Genomic DNA, 15,428 nt, shown 5'->3' with positions numbered 1-15,428 from the left:
AACTGCTAATGTCTATCTTTTTCCTATGGATGCATTTCATCTGTTTAATTTAAAAGGTACATATTGTTTAGATGATCTTTGGGGAAAGGGCAGGGGGCCGGGGGTGGGGGAAGGGTGAAGACGATGAGGAGGAAGGCATGCACAAAATGGCATTCAGAATGAGATATTTTCACTCTGCAGTGGAGTGTGCGCTGATATGAAACTTCCTGGCAGATTAAAACTGTGTGCCAGACCGAGACTCAAACTCGGGACCTTTGCCTTTCGCGGGCAAGTGCTCTACCAACTGAGCTACCCAAGCACGACTCACGCCCCGTCCTCACAGCTTTACTTCTGCCAGTACCTCGTCTCCTACCTTCCAAATTTTACAGAAGCTGTCCTGCGAACCATTGTCTTTAATGGCCATGAAATGGATGTGTGATCACTGATATTATTTTCCAGAGCCCAAGAAAATAATACCCACGTATGTGCCATAAAGCAGAGAGGTGAGAACAGAACATGAAACATGTAAATAACTAACTTAGTCTCCTTTCACTCCTGTGAGACATACTTTTAATATGTCCCTAAATTCGAATGGGCTCATTAAGAATGAAAAGGGCTAAAGACATACTATTACAACTACAGTGGTAATTCCACCTTACTATGGCATGTAAAATACTCTCTATGATATTGTTAATAACACTTGGAAAATGTACATAGTACATCCTGGTAACTACCCAACAAGCATCTGCAAGGTACGAATGATGAGTATCAACTGAGAACGTTGGGTGCTGACCACCTGGTGTATCATTTTGGTGCATTATGGAGGCATATGTAATCATCACACTCCTCTCTTGTAGTCATTTGTAAATGACACATTTATTTCAAGGAAGCTATGGGAAAAGTTAGTACATCTAATATTTTTATTGACAATCACACAAAAGTTTTATACTGTTACTGGTCACCAGTGGCACCATCAGAACAACTGAAGCACATCAGGATTGGCTTCAGGTAGTGCTTCTAATGGTTAACAGTATAAAATGTTTGCGTGCCTGTGTCAATGAAAATTTCGATTGTACAAAATGAAAGAACCAATCAGTCTCCTGACAAGACATACATATTTTTTTTCCCATGGAAAAGATGTGATGAACATCACAAGGACTTGCACAAACTTTTCACTGCCTTTAAATATACAAATGATATAACCCACCAAAAGAGCCTTTGCAGTTATCATGAAAATGTTTCAAGCACTCAAAGTGCTGATTAAACTAACATAATTGGTGGCAGGTGAAGAGGTAAGTCAGAGGTTTCAAATGAATTGCAAGCTCAGGTGCAGTGATGCGTAAGTTTACTCACTCTAAGGCTGGAAAGGGTCATCAAGAACACAGACAGAACCAGTGCAACAGAGTAGAGTTGAAAAGACATTGTGACCTGTGAGTCAACACAGAAAACCATTGTGAGTGTTGAACTAAGACAAACTGAAAAGTATGACAGAAAATATTATGCAGCATGCTGAAAAAGTGAAATTATGGACCAATGAATGACTGACTGTGTGTGTGTGTGTTGTAATGTGATGGACTACATTGTCTGAAAGTGGACTACTAAGGTTAAAATATGGAATAAATTCAGACACCTGGGAGTTTAATTCACCACTTTTACTGAACTGGTCCTTAATTCAAAGGAGACAAGGCAAATGGAAGAAGACTATTTTTCAGGCCTGCTCTCCCCCCCCCCCCCCCCCCACACACACACACACACACACACACACACACACACACACACACACACACACACACACACACACACAGAGAGAGAGAGAGAGAGAGAGAGAGAGAAATCCAGTCAAGTTGTACAGAACAAATGTAAGATCTACATCAATATCATTCACTCAAATGAAACTAACAAAGAGAAGGAAAGTAGCTACTCACCATATAGCAGAGATGCCGAGTCGCAGATAGGCACAACAACAAAGACTCGTAATTAAAGCTTTTGGCCATTGGCCTTCGTCAACAATACACACACATAAGAGAACACACGCACGCACGCACGCACGCGCGCGCGCGCACGCACGCACGCGCGCGCACACACACACACACACACACACACACACACACACACACACAACTGTAGTCTCAGGCAACTGAAACCACACTGTGAGTAGCAACACCATTGTATGATGGGAGTGGGGACTCGTTGGGGGTAAGGAGGAGGCTGGGGCAGGGAGAGGGAGGGATAGTATTGTGGGGGTGGCGGACACTGAACTGCTGCAGGTTACACGGAGAGTGGGGGAGAGATCGAGAGGGGGTGTGGGGTGGGGAGTAGTGGAAAAGGAGAGAAATAAAAAGACTGGGTGTGGTGGTGGAATGACGGCTGTGTAGTGTTGGTACTTTGTTGAATCAGTGCCACCCTCTAAGTGAAGTTTATCCCACAACAACACGCTTTCATGCTGGCAAATCGTGCTGTAGTTAGAGCTTGAAGCTAACCCAGCACACTGAAGATGGTTTTGAACGTGGTGAGAGTATTGGAGTCGCTTTTGTTGATCTAACAGCTGCATAAGACACTGTGAAGCATAAGAAACTGTTTAAGAAATTATATAACCTTACTAAGGACTACCAACTAACATCCCTTATTAGAACCATCCTTCAGAACAGAAAATTCTAACTTCATTACAGGGTAAGAGGAGTAGATGGTGAACACAGAAGAACAGACTTCCCCAAGGCAGTATGCTTGCTCCAGTACTGTACAATATATACATAAACGATCAGCCAATACCAGCAAGTAATACGCTCTTTCATCTATGCCAATGACACAGCAGTAGCTGTTCAAGGGCCAACCTTTAAAGAAGTAGAGGGAAAACTGTCTCTAGCAATGGATGAACTCTCCAAGTACTATGATGCCAACCACCTGAAGCCCGATCCCAGTAAAACTGAAGTAGAAGGCACTTCTACGTACAAAACAGGGAAGTGCTGCAAAAGCCGGACATCATACGGCGAGGAGAGCAACTGTAAAATTGCCCAACACCAGTCTACCTAGGTGTCACACTGGACAGGGCTCTAGTGTACAGCTCACACTGGACAGGGCTCTAGCGTACAGCAACGTCTAAACATAAAGTCATTGCTCGCAGTGGGATACTTAAGAAGCTGATTGGCAGCAGCTGGGGAGTCAATCCACACCTTGTAAGGACTTCTGCACCTGCGCTTTGTGTATCAGTCACTGCATATGCTGCTCCCATGTGGAACGCTTCAACTCATGCTAAGCAAGTCGATATCGTGGTCAACAATACTGCAAGGATCATCTCAAGATGCTTGAAGCCAACACCAGTGCAGAAACTGTATCTGATTATTGGAATAACCTCACCCAATATCCAGAGGGCCACTGCTGCAATCCCGCAAGTTTCCTTGCTAGGACTGCGCCACTGGAGACAATTCGTCTTGCAACATGGAAGAGCTCACTGCCCGTAGATGTACCACCAAAAGAACTAGCTCCTGGTGCAAACCTACAATAGCTTGTGCAGAGGTTCCTCAACAGCCTTCAACAGCCTAAGTGTGGGCGCCCAACCGATGCAAGACCAATCTGATGAAATGGGGAATCCTTCCAGCGAGTGCAGACACCTCTTGCAACTGCGGGGCTGAAGAAGACACAAGCCACCTACTTGTATGCCTCTCCTGGACACTGGAAAAACCGTGCTCAATACAAGATTTTTACGAAGGAAATGACAAAGCTATCGCAACTGCTATTTTTAGCAAATGCTGACTGGAAATGGGAATGGATGGATGAATGAGTGCTGGTGTGGGAACAGGGAAGGGACTGGATAGGTAAGGACAGTGACCAACGAAGGTTGAGGCCAGGATGGTTACGGGAACGTAGGATGTATTGCAGGGAAGTTCCCACCTGTGCAATTCAGAAAAGCTGATGTTAATGGGAAGGATCCATATGGCACAGGCTGTGAAGCAGTCATTGAAATGAAGGATATCATATTTGCCAGTAAGTTCAGCAACAGGGTGGTCCACTTGTTTCTTGGCCACAGTTTGTCTGTGGCCATTCATGTGGACAGGCAGCTTGTTGGTTGTCATGCTTACATCGAATGCAGCACAGTGGTTGCAGCTCAGCTTGTAGACCACATGACTGGTTTCACAGGTAGCCCTGCCTTTGATGGGATATGTGATGTTAGTGAGCGGGCAAGAGTAGGTGGTGGTGGGACGATGTATGGGGCAGGTCTTGCATCTAGGTCACCACTAGTACTACACTGGTCCTTAATTAAAGGAGGCAAGGCAAATGGAAGAAAGACCAGTTTTCAGGCCTGGTACCCCCACCCCCTTCACATGCTTCCTAAAGTCCATAAACCTAACCACCCAGAACGCCTCATTGTGGCCAGTTACTGTGCTCCCACTGAGAGAATCTCTGCATTCACAGACAAACACCTTCAACCTATTACCCGGAACCTACCCTCCTACATAAAAGATACCAACCATTTCCTACACCAACTTTCCACAGTTCCTGCCCCTTTACCACATGGTGTTCTGCTCGTCACTACTGATGCCTAAATTACACTCTTCACCAGGGTTTCAATTACCTCTCGTCGTGCCCTGAAATGAGAAATGTCCAGCCCACTATCCCTCCTACCCCTCCCACAGTGGTATTCCACTGTCCACTGAACCTACACAATATGCTTGTCCATCCTTACGCAACCCCTGCTCCCAAACCCTTACCTCTTGGCTCATACTCCTGTAGACCTAGATGCGAGACTTGTCCCATACATCTTCCCACCACCCTCTACTCCAGTCTGGTCACTAACATCACCTAGCCCATCAAAGGCAGGGCTACCTGTGAAATCAGTCATGTTGTCTACAAGCTAATCTGCAACCACTGTGCTGCATTCTATGTAGGCATGACAACCAACAAGCAGTCTGTCCAACATCAAACTGTAGCCAAGAAACAAGTGAACCATCCTGTTGCTGAACACGCTGCTAAACATGATATCCTTCAATGAGTGCTTCACAGCCTGTGTCACATGGATCCTTCCCACCAACACCAGCTTTCTTGAATTGCACAGGTGGGAACTCTCTCTGCAATACATGTTACGTTCCTGTAACCCTCCTGGCCTCAACCTTCGTTACTCACCGTTCTCACACATCCAGCCCTTTCCCTGTTCCCATTCCATCACTATACAGCCGTCATTCCACTACCAGACCCAGTCTTTTTATTTCTCTCCTTTTCCACTACTTCCCCCTCTGCTGCCCTCCATCTAACCTGCAGCACCTCACTGTCCGCCACTTCCACCATACTATCCCTCCCCCTCCCTGCCCCGATCTCCTCCTTATCCCACCCAATTGCCATTCCCATCATGCACTGGTGCTGCTGCTCGCAGTGTGTCTTCAGTTGCCTGAGACTGCAGTTTGTGTGTGTGTGTGTGTGTGTGTGTGTGTGTGTGTGTGTGTGTATTGTTGATGAAGGCCAATGGCTGAAAGCTTTAATTGTGAGTGTCTCTTTCTTGTGCCTATATGCAACTTGGCCTCTCCGCTGTATGGTGAGTAGCTACTTTCCTTCCCATAATGTTGTTACATTCCATCCCGGATTTTTCAAATGAAACGAAATGATTCCAGAGATCTTTTGAAATCTGAAACATCTACTTGTGATGTATATGAGCAGACTGAAGTGACGAATGAAAATTTGTGTCAGGCCAGGTTTCAAACCTGGGTCCCCTGTTCATTAGGTAGATGCACTTACCATTATGCCACCCTGGCAGAGTGGCTTTGCACAACTGCACGGATGCCTACCTCCTTAGTCAAAATTCCCATTTGTGTCTCTACCCACATAGTATTTCCCTTAAACTCTAACAGCATTTGATCAAAGCACCTATGTCCGGTTTCAAGCAGAATCCTCAATTTTGTTCGATGCATAGGCACTATTCCAATAGTTGGAGAGACTCTACACTGCTGTTTGAATTTAGGGGGACTATCTAGTAGGCTGAGGTGCGAATGGGAATTTGGATTGAAGAGGGACGCATTTTAGAGCAGTCTGAACAGCTGTGCAAAGCCAATGTGCCAGTGTGGCATAATAGTTAGCATATCTGCCTAGTGAGTAGGAGACACCGGGCTTGGTATGAATTTTCATTTGTCACTTCAGTCTTCATAGATACACCATTCACCCAATTGTAACCTTGAGCATGAAACTTTGGCACACCATGAAATTGGATATCTTGGAAATAAGAATGACAAGAACGACCTTCAAACCTAATAGAGACAGAGAAATACTTACAGAATAGAGAGAAGAAGTAGTTCTGTCACAATGTCATCCACAGCACTGTCACAATATTCATACTACTGTTAGGAAAAGTAATAATTAACACTAAGGCTGGATTGCAAATAATACCCATTTTGAGTTACTGAAATCCTCAATGTGTTTTGTTACTGAGGTTTCACTAATCACGGGACAACCATCTAGGTGTTAACACTAATTCTATGTGGATAAAAAATACATACATTAAACTATGGTGGCAAGAAAACGCAATGAAGTTTCTCTCTAGGAAGAAAATCAATCACAACATACAAAAACAGTGCTCTAATTACTAAACACCATGGAAAAATTCCATCATTACAGGTAAAATATACCCATTTGTATTATGGTTTGTGAAAGATATTACCTACCTGTTAAGTATGGCCTTGTCATACTGATAGAGTATTTAAAAATTATATCCATAGACCACAATGGACAATGTGGGCTAAAGTCTAAATTACAGCCTATGGAAGAGACAGCAGCATTTCTCTACTGCTCACAGGTTGGCAACATCAGTTTTGTGTAGCTGATCGGATAATACTTTCACATACCCAATGAGAGGAAAGGAAAGAGGCAATGAATTTATAGTGCCAAAATAGAAACCATTCTCTTCTTAGCCTTTTTTTCCGATGAGTCACGAATTATGAGGCTGTGTTAGGCTGGGAACTAATAACACAGCTTAAATAGCTGTGATTTAAAGGAGCAGCAATTCACTGTCACAAATGTGACAGTTTTTTCCAAGCATGTCATGAATTACAATGTTGGGGTAAAGTTGGAATGTGATAGTTCGGTTGAGAGCTGGTGTAGCCAACAAATGTGAAAGCTAAAAAGCATTGTGGTGACAGACTGATCTGTAGCTTAGCCTGAGATTTAGGATGTGTTGGAATGTGAGTTTCATTGCGAGTTGGCGAAGCCAAAGAATGTGAAAGCTTAAAAACCTGGCTGTGGTGACAGACTGATCAGTATCTTATCCGAAGGCCTAGGTTGGGTTAGAATACAACACTTTCACTTCTCATAAATACCTGACATTGTCATCTGGATAGTGATCAGTTAAATCAATGTAAATAACACTTCTGATATGAAGTTTTTTTTATTGCTTTCACCATGTGTATGTACACTGGGTTACTAGTTCTGACAGGACTAAGTTGCCATCTTAAGATCCACTGAGAACAGGTTATGAAATCATGCTGTGCAATAAACCACACATTTATGTTTGTACCATCATAATGGGTTCATAATAAAAAGTGGGTAGAATATTAAAATAATATAGCTGTGTCTTCATGGCAAGACAGAGTCATACAAGTGTGACATATCAAGAAGTGCCACATGTGTCTGGCTTGTAGCTGGCAGCCAAACCAGATACACGCAGCACTTCTTGATATGCCACATTTGTATCACTTTGTCTTGCCATGAAGACACAGCTACACTTTTTAATGTTCTACTCTCTTTTTATCATGAATCCGTTATGATGCTACAAATATAAATGTGCACCTTACCACACAGCATGATTTCATAACCTGCACTCCAGTGTATCTGAAGATGGCAGCTTAGTCCTCTCAGAACTAGTAACCCATGTACATACACATGGTCAAGGCAATAAAAAACTTCATTTCAGAAGCTTTCTTTACTTTCACATACATTGGTTTCTTCTGTATACATCACAAATTATGAGGCTGTGGTTAGGTTATACCCTAACAGTACATCTCACATTAAATTAATAATCTCAGGTGTCAAATAATATTTACCTGTTCATTCCCAATGTGTTTACATTTCAGAGGTTGTGATCTACTGCCATGAGAATGTGACAATATCCCTCTAAACACACCGCCTGTCAATCAAAACACAAATTAATTAATGACAGTAGCTAGCAATGGCACTGATTTAAATCAATGTGGAAAGTTGAAAATTTTGTGCCGAACTGGGTAAACAGGAATTCAGACTCTGAATCCCACCCTAGCACAAATTTTCGACTTTCCCCATTGATTTAAATCAATGGCCACTGGCAGCTAATGTCATGAGTTCCTTTGTGTCCTGACTAATTCATAACGCCTGCAGAGTCAAAATCATGTGTGTTCTTTCCGACGTCTGAAAGTTGGACATGTCCAAAAGAAAAGGCATCACATATACATCATCCGTCTGCTGTTCTCTCTTTGGCTAGGTAGACCCAGCGGCTGACACTCCCCTTTGCTTCCCATCACAACTCACTAACAGCAAAGACAACATCGCTGTATGAAACAAGCATGCCACTAGCCCTGACGTAGAGTTTTATCAACAACAGGAGTAACCGTAAAGACAGAGAAGGCAGCTACACATTAGAATAATTTGATAACCATTAATGATTAAAACAAAAGGTACTGGAAATTACATGCCATTATTCTAATTCCAGGAACTGAATCCATCCAGAAACAGGTTGTTAAATACTCACTTTACCTGAACAAAGAGGCTATACTGGGGTGTTCCATGAAAAGCAGCAACCACATGTATACTTTAAAAATATATTTTTGAGTGTTACAAACTGTATGAAAGAGTAATGAAATAAACCAACAGCAGTGCCCTACATAATACTTCAGCAATTTTCATTTTATGAGTTGGCAGCATTATGTTAAAGATGGCTGCTCATCAGCTGATTTGTGCATGCTGAATTAGTACATCTTCTTCAAGTCATACAGCTGCATGCCTGGGGTGTGAAACACCAAAAGTGGTTCTAGTTTCTGATAACAGAAAGCACGACTATACTCAACATGCATATTTTATTAACATATCTATAGCTTATGACCACATGATTTTGAGTTCATCCAAAATCAGTTCTGCATGTGACAAAAATGAGGTTATGATTCAAATTGCATCCAGGGAAAAAGTTTGAAAAGGGGATGGCCCTATTTCCTAAGACAGAGTGGAAGTACTGACATATGACAACAATAGTTCAATTACGTGTTCATATATATCTTAATTTTACTTTTGTCCCACATGTGACATCATATGCATATGAATGTATGTAAAGGATACTAATTTTATTTAAACAATGCTGTAAGAGTATGAATTTACTCCTTTCTATCCACATTTAGCTTCAGCCATAGGCAAATAATTTGATTTTAAGATGTTCTTAAGTTTAATTTGGATTACGTTTTGACAGAAATGGCAGATCAATCAAAGAAGATGCTCACAAGTGCAGCCAGAATGAGGAAAATGAGAAGTCGCCACAAAGAAGAAAAACCACAGTTTCAGAAAGAAGGAAATAAAAAGATAAATAAAATTAAAACATAAAGAATATACCGTATGACAGAAATGGAACTCTGTTGTTGTTGTTGTGGTCTTCAGTCCTGGGACTGGTTTGATGCAGCTCTCCATGCTACTCTATACTGTGCAAGCTTCTTCATCTCCCAGTACCTACTGCAACCTACATCCTTCTGAATCTGCTTAGTGTATTGATCTCTTGGTCTCCCTCTACGATTTTTACCCTCCACGCTGCCCTCCAATGCTAAATTTGTGATCCCTTGATGCCTCAAAACATGTCGTACCAACCGATCCCTTCTTCTAGTCAAGTTGTGCCACAAACTTCTCTTCTCCCCAATCCTATTCAATACCTCCTCATCTAGGAGCTTTTTTTTTAAAAAAAAAAAAAAAAAAAAAAAAAAAAAAAAAAAAAGAAGAAGAAGGAGCTTGTTCGAGAGCACCTTCAGAGGGCGAAAAAGAAGAATGCTATTCGTCTAAACATCCCAATGCCAACTATATCATCATACCAATTTCCTCAGACATTTGGCAAGGCTTTATCAAAGCCTATCCAGGCACTTCCTACATCCCCTTGGAAAAACGTAGCTGTAGTTGAAGGACTTGTGAAGAAAGTTGGCCTGACCCCTGCAAATGAAATGCACAAGAAAATGTCCTCTAATCGCAATAAAGATTATTCCAAGTTGCCGTGTTCTTCTTTCGCCCAGATATTTTATTACACATCCAGGGATGAAAGAGACTAAGTGCGTTTGGTTAAACAGAAAGAAACAAATTTGCAGAAGTATTATCTGGCCATGTTTTGACAAGAGGACTTCCACATCTTTAAGGAAAAGTGTAGTACAGATTTACATATAGGCTTTTCAAAATTCTGCTCCTCAAAACCACTGAATGTTCTACTTCTGAAGTCTACTCATCTTGACCAAAGCTAATGTAAAATTCATGAGAATTTCATTCTGAAGTTGAAGAGTCTGCAATACCACTACAGTGATGACTTTTGGAAGTCCCATTTGTGTCATTCTATTTTAAATTCTAATTGTTGGCAAAATAAATGTTCCACATGTAGTTCTGGGAGTAAACTTATGGCGCCAAGTGAGCCTGAAAAGAAAACAGCTTGGAAAAACTGGAGAAAAAATGAAGTTTAAGCTCCTCTGTGAGGAAGAGTGTTTGGGAGGATTGTTTGAAGTACTCATAGGATAATTCCCTAAAATTCTGCATCACATGAACATAAAATGCATACAGCATGTAGCCTTTGAAAGGGATAAAACAATACAAAGCGGGAGAGTAGTCCCCCTCATGTAGATTTTGCTATGTCACACTCCTGTGCATATCAAAATGAGATTCAGAGTGCATTGTGGTCTAGAAGAAGTGTTCTTTTATTTACTGCAGCCACATTCTACAAGGGAAAATGTAAAACTTATACGTTCAAATATGCACAGAAATACAGACACACAATATTTGTCTTTATGAATATACTGTATGATACTATTTGCCAAAATGAACTTTAATCTAATTCTGAAGAGGTGGTAATTTGGAGTGAGGGCCCATCCTCAGACTTTAAAAATCGATTCATGATTAGACTTCTTGATTTTTTTGTTTCCAAAGCATTCCAAGAAATTTACCTAGAAAGATTTCGCCACTTCACAGGGAAAAGATGTAGTGGATGAAGTGGATGGAAATGCAAAGCATCTTGTATGCCAGCAGAGCATGGCCCAGGGTGAGGAAGCAACAATTGTCCAGCCCGCCAAGGACTTCTACAAAGTGGCATCTGAAGCTTGCAAAAATACTGCCATACTCTAGTGGACCAGGAGACAATTAAACAAAATATTGAACAAGAGAAACATTGGAAAAATGTTCCTGAAACTGCAGGAGTATTACAGTCTCATGCAACTGAAATAAATAAAGAAAGAATAATATTCCTTAGACTGCAATGTAATTTACTCCTGCAGGCACAATCAACATGACAGCTGGTCAGCTGGAGATCAGGTAATTGTGTCATACAATGCACAAAAATATCCTGGAGAGACTTGTAAGACTATACCAAAGGGACCAACATATCAGTTATGCACAAAGCTGGCTCAAGTACCTTCAAGTGGCCAGTTCCCCCGACTGCATTTATTGCAATGATAATGGAATTGTGAAGATTGCAATCCGAGAAATTGTAAACAACCATGGACACTTCTGCTTCACGGGATACATTTAATTGTCACTGTCTGTATTATCTGCTTTCACTTCACATTAAACTGAAACTAACAACCTTAAAAAGTGTTAATTTTAAATACTGCATTTTGTTTATGTCAGTATTTTTACAAAATAAATGTCAGACTGATGACACTGTTTTCGAAACTGTTCTCTAACGACTTCCTTCATCTGTAGACCTCACATGCTACATACACTAGACATGTGTAGTCTTGGGATATAGTTAACTGATCCCATCACGTACCTGCATCCTACCAGATGTGTGTAGAGTCCGTACACGTGACAGAAATAAATTATTGTTTTCTAATTTCCAGGACTCATAAATTTTAGCAGTACTTCATTTATATGATGTGAGACACTCCATATTCTCAAGAAAAAATTGTCTTCTTACAGTAGTATTTTTCAATTAGCAGGATTTTTTGATTAACTCTTCACATGTACACGTATTTCATGCAATGTCCTGCACGTGGCATCTGTATAGAGCACGTCTTCAAGAATATGTAAAAGTACAAGACAGTAATTTATAACAAGAAAAATAAAGAATTTGCCCTACTTTAGATATGCAACACTGTTTTGATAATTTTCACATTCAGTAGCACTCAACATTGTCTCTCTGCACGCAGTACACAAACAGCAACAAATGAAAATTTCACTTAAATTTGTGCGGCTTGATTGGTTGGGAGACCTTAAAGAGCAGATTAAGCCACTAATTGGAGAGGTTTTACTGATCCTTTGCACGCACTGACACCTTGCTTTTGAAGCATGAGATTTGTATGGTAACATATCTGACATATAGATGACTGTGTGTGTGTGTGTGTGTGTGTGTGTGTGTGTGTGTGTGTGTGTGTGTGTGTGTGTGCGCGCGCGCATGTTTTTTGCACTGTGTATTGTCATTTTTGCACTGTATGATGATCAGAGTATGAAGAGGGTGAAACCCAGCATTGGAACATAGCATATTCCTCTCGAATAGCACCAAGGGGGCTGCCGAGCTTAGTACCTCATCTGATGGATGGGTCACCATCAACAATATCACAAGCTCTCACTCCAAGAGACTCTACAGAGGTTTGGAATTTAATCTGGGGCATTGATGCGGAGTCTGGAAAGCATCACTTGAAATGTATCTCAATAAATTCTATTCTTGATCCACAAAATATGGAAGTTATAAATTTCCAAAGCAATTATTGGATTTCTTTTAAATCTCAATATAATTTGGGGTAGCTCAATAGTTATGTTACAACAAAATCAAAACAATGGTTTCAAGTGTATGTAATTTTAACATATCCAGATCTCTGATACCATACGTACAGTGCAGACATAATAATTTTGCTACATGCAACCACAATATTATAATATGAACTATGAAGCACCATCCACTCTCATTGTGAAAATGGTTCAAATGGCTCTGAGCACTATGGGACTTAACATCTGGGGTCATCAGTCCCCTAGAGCTTAGAACTACTTAAACCTAACCTAATGACATCACACACATCCATGCCCGAGGCAGGATTCGAACCTACGACCGTAGCAGTCGCGCGGTTCTGAACTGAAGCACCTACAACCGCTCGGCCACAATGGCCGGCTTCTCATTGTGACTAACAGCTCTTTCAGTAATGGACATTCTGAGTTTCGATCCTAAATTGCCACAAGATGGAACAAATACAACTTAAATCGAGTCAGAGGGACCATAAATCCTGCTATCACAGAATGAAATACCTAGCAATCGCATACAAATGAGGTATGATAGCACAGTGGTTGTCTAGTAGACAATTCAATATTGCTGCATCATGTACAAAACAACTTTCTTTAAATTTGATCATTTGTGAATAGAAAAACTGAAATGGAGCAATAATGATATTGCACATTCCTACAGTAATAACAGTTGTATTGCTTGGATAGCCTTATAGGATTGACTGGAAAATGTCAACTTTACTGTTTTTGTAGGAAAGGAATCACTGATAAGGCCATGAGCAATATTGGAACAACTAAATATCTAGGCTCCTATTAATTAAAAGGATAGGTTTTTATGTTAAGCCTTATTAATGGTAACACATCAACATACAATTGACAATCATAGCACATGTATTATTTCATGTGAAATTCAATTAAAATGTGAAAATGTTTCCGGAATTTTCCAGCAGGCCACCCATTTTTTTGATACTGCCCCATGATTACAAGAGTGTCAAGCATCTTCCTGATGCAGTCACAGATAAGTGATATACATTGGAGATCACACAAAGAAATGTGTCTGAAAAGCGTGTAGAAATTCTGAAGCAAATGAAATATGTGAGAACGGAGATGATGGTCGAATAGAGGCAGAAAGGGTGAAGCAGCGAGGAAAGGTTAAAGGAGGCGCAGGTGACAGGAGCCGAAAGAGAGATAAGGATCACAGGGATGGAATGTTGGGAGAAAAGACGCAAACTGTTGAACTGCGAAACAATATGTATATACTTTGAGTGTGACGAAATTACTCGTAACTTAAATTTGCACAGCTCTCACACATTAAGTTGGACATTTCATTTGACGCCGTACTAATAAAAGTAAAGTGCCAACTGAACGCTGATAAAATAGCTTTGATAGCCTAAATAAAGTTATGAAAATTTCAACTCCAGTATTCTTTCATTAATTGCATGGACACTGATAAAACTATAAAGTATAAACGTTCTTTTCTGCACATACCAAACTTGGCCATAGGCACCTGAACCTACTGCAGTAAGCATCTGGTATCGTTCTGGCACTTCCCATTCCGTCCTGTTGATTTCAATTTTATAAAAGGAGGGCATTTTTTAATATTTTGGGTTGTGACAGTAATGATACTTTTCAAACAACAGAATCAACAACACCACAATCACATCCTACACCCTACTCAAAATCCTACGGGACAACAAAGATATTACGTACTAGAAAATATTCCATAACTCCCGCAAAAATTGGCACCTTATTTTGTCGCAAAGGTGATAAACATATCTCGATAGTCGCAAAGCAAAATTTGCTCCCCTAACACGAAGTTAATTATTCTCTCATATGTCGCTAACATGCAATCCATATCACAGATCAACTTGATAAAAAAAGCGGTCTGACAGAAGTGCAATCTTTAATTAATCTTTAGCCAACTATAAATTATCTCCGTCTGCTCTTGTTAGAAAGCTACGCAAGGATCCGTTTCTAGAACGGTATATGTGCTTTCTTGTTATTCGTCATTACACTGAAGGAGCTATACATGGCATCAATCATTAAACACCTATCAGAAACCGACGAAACTCAGTGACGTTTGGTAATTTTTTTATTATTTAGGGCGTCTCTCCCAAGAGCCGTCAAGCGCATTTTCACTGCTGTTTCAGCATAAACTTGCAATTTCGTTTTTGCAACATGTGGCTAGAGTCAGCTCAAACATATACTGCTCATCACGTTTTTAATCGACTCCCAGGTTCTATGGAAAGCGTCAGTTTGGTTCCCGTTAGAAAAAAATGGTTTTTAAAATGGAATTCTACGTGCCCATTCGATACAGCTAGTAAAACACGAAGAATAATTATTAATGTTCCAGCAGCGATAGCACCACTCTGGCCTGCACTGACTGCTACTGTTATGCAGTCGCTGCTGGAGTATTGATTATTCTTTGTGTTTTACTATTTCTGTTAATACATATAGATAAAACGAATAAGGCACTACACTAACTTAGGACCGCTCTACCTAATGGGCTCACAAAATTTCGATTTAAAAATCGTGCTGTTTGTAATTTCCTTCGATACCTGGCG

The 15,428-nt window shown here is 40.8% G+C and overlaps 1 protein-coding gene across 2 annotated transcripts in view; it reads right to left on the bottom strand.

The window, feature by feature from the left end:
• The window catches only part of LOC124794859 (mitogen-activated protein kinase p38b), a 102,068-nt gene extending 87,511 nt beyond the window's left edge, over positions 1-14,557 (bottom strand). For both annotated transcript variants that reach the window (XM_047258528.1, XM_047258529.1), the window contains exon 1: positions 14,353-14,557. In XM_047258528.1, the coding sequence (XP_047114484.1) occupies positions 14,353-14,456 (104 nt within the window). In that variant the 5' untranslated portion in view covers positions 14,457-14,557. The remainder of the gene's footprint in view (positions 1-14,352) is intronic.
• Positions 14,558-15,428: the final 871 nt, after the last annotated feature.

The sequence above is a fragment of the Schistocerca piceifrons genome, chromosome 4 (assembly GCF_021461385.2).
Source record: "Schistocerca piceifrons isolate TAMUIC-IGC-003096 chromosome 4, iqSchPice1.1, whole genome shotgun sequence".
Classification (NCBI taxonomy): domain Eukaryota; kingdom Metazoa; phylum Arthropoda; class Insecta; order Orthoptera; family Acrididae; genus Schistocerca; species Schistocerca piceifrons.
This window is presented reverse-complemented; position numbering and strand designations above follow the sequence as displayed.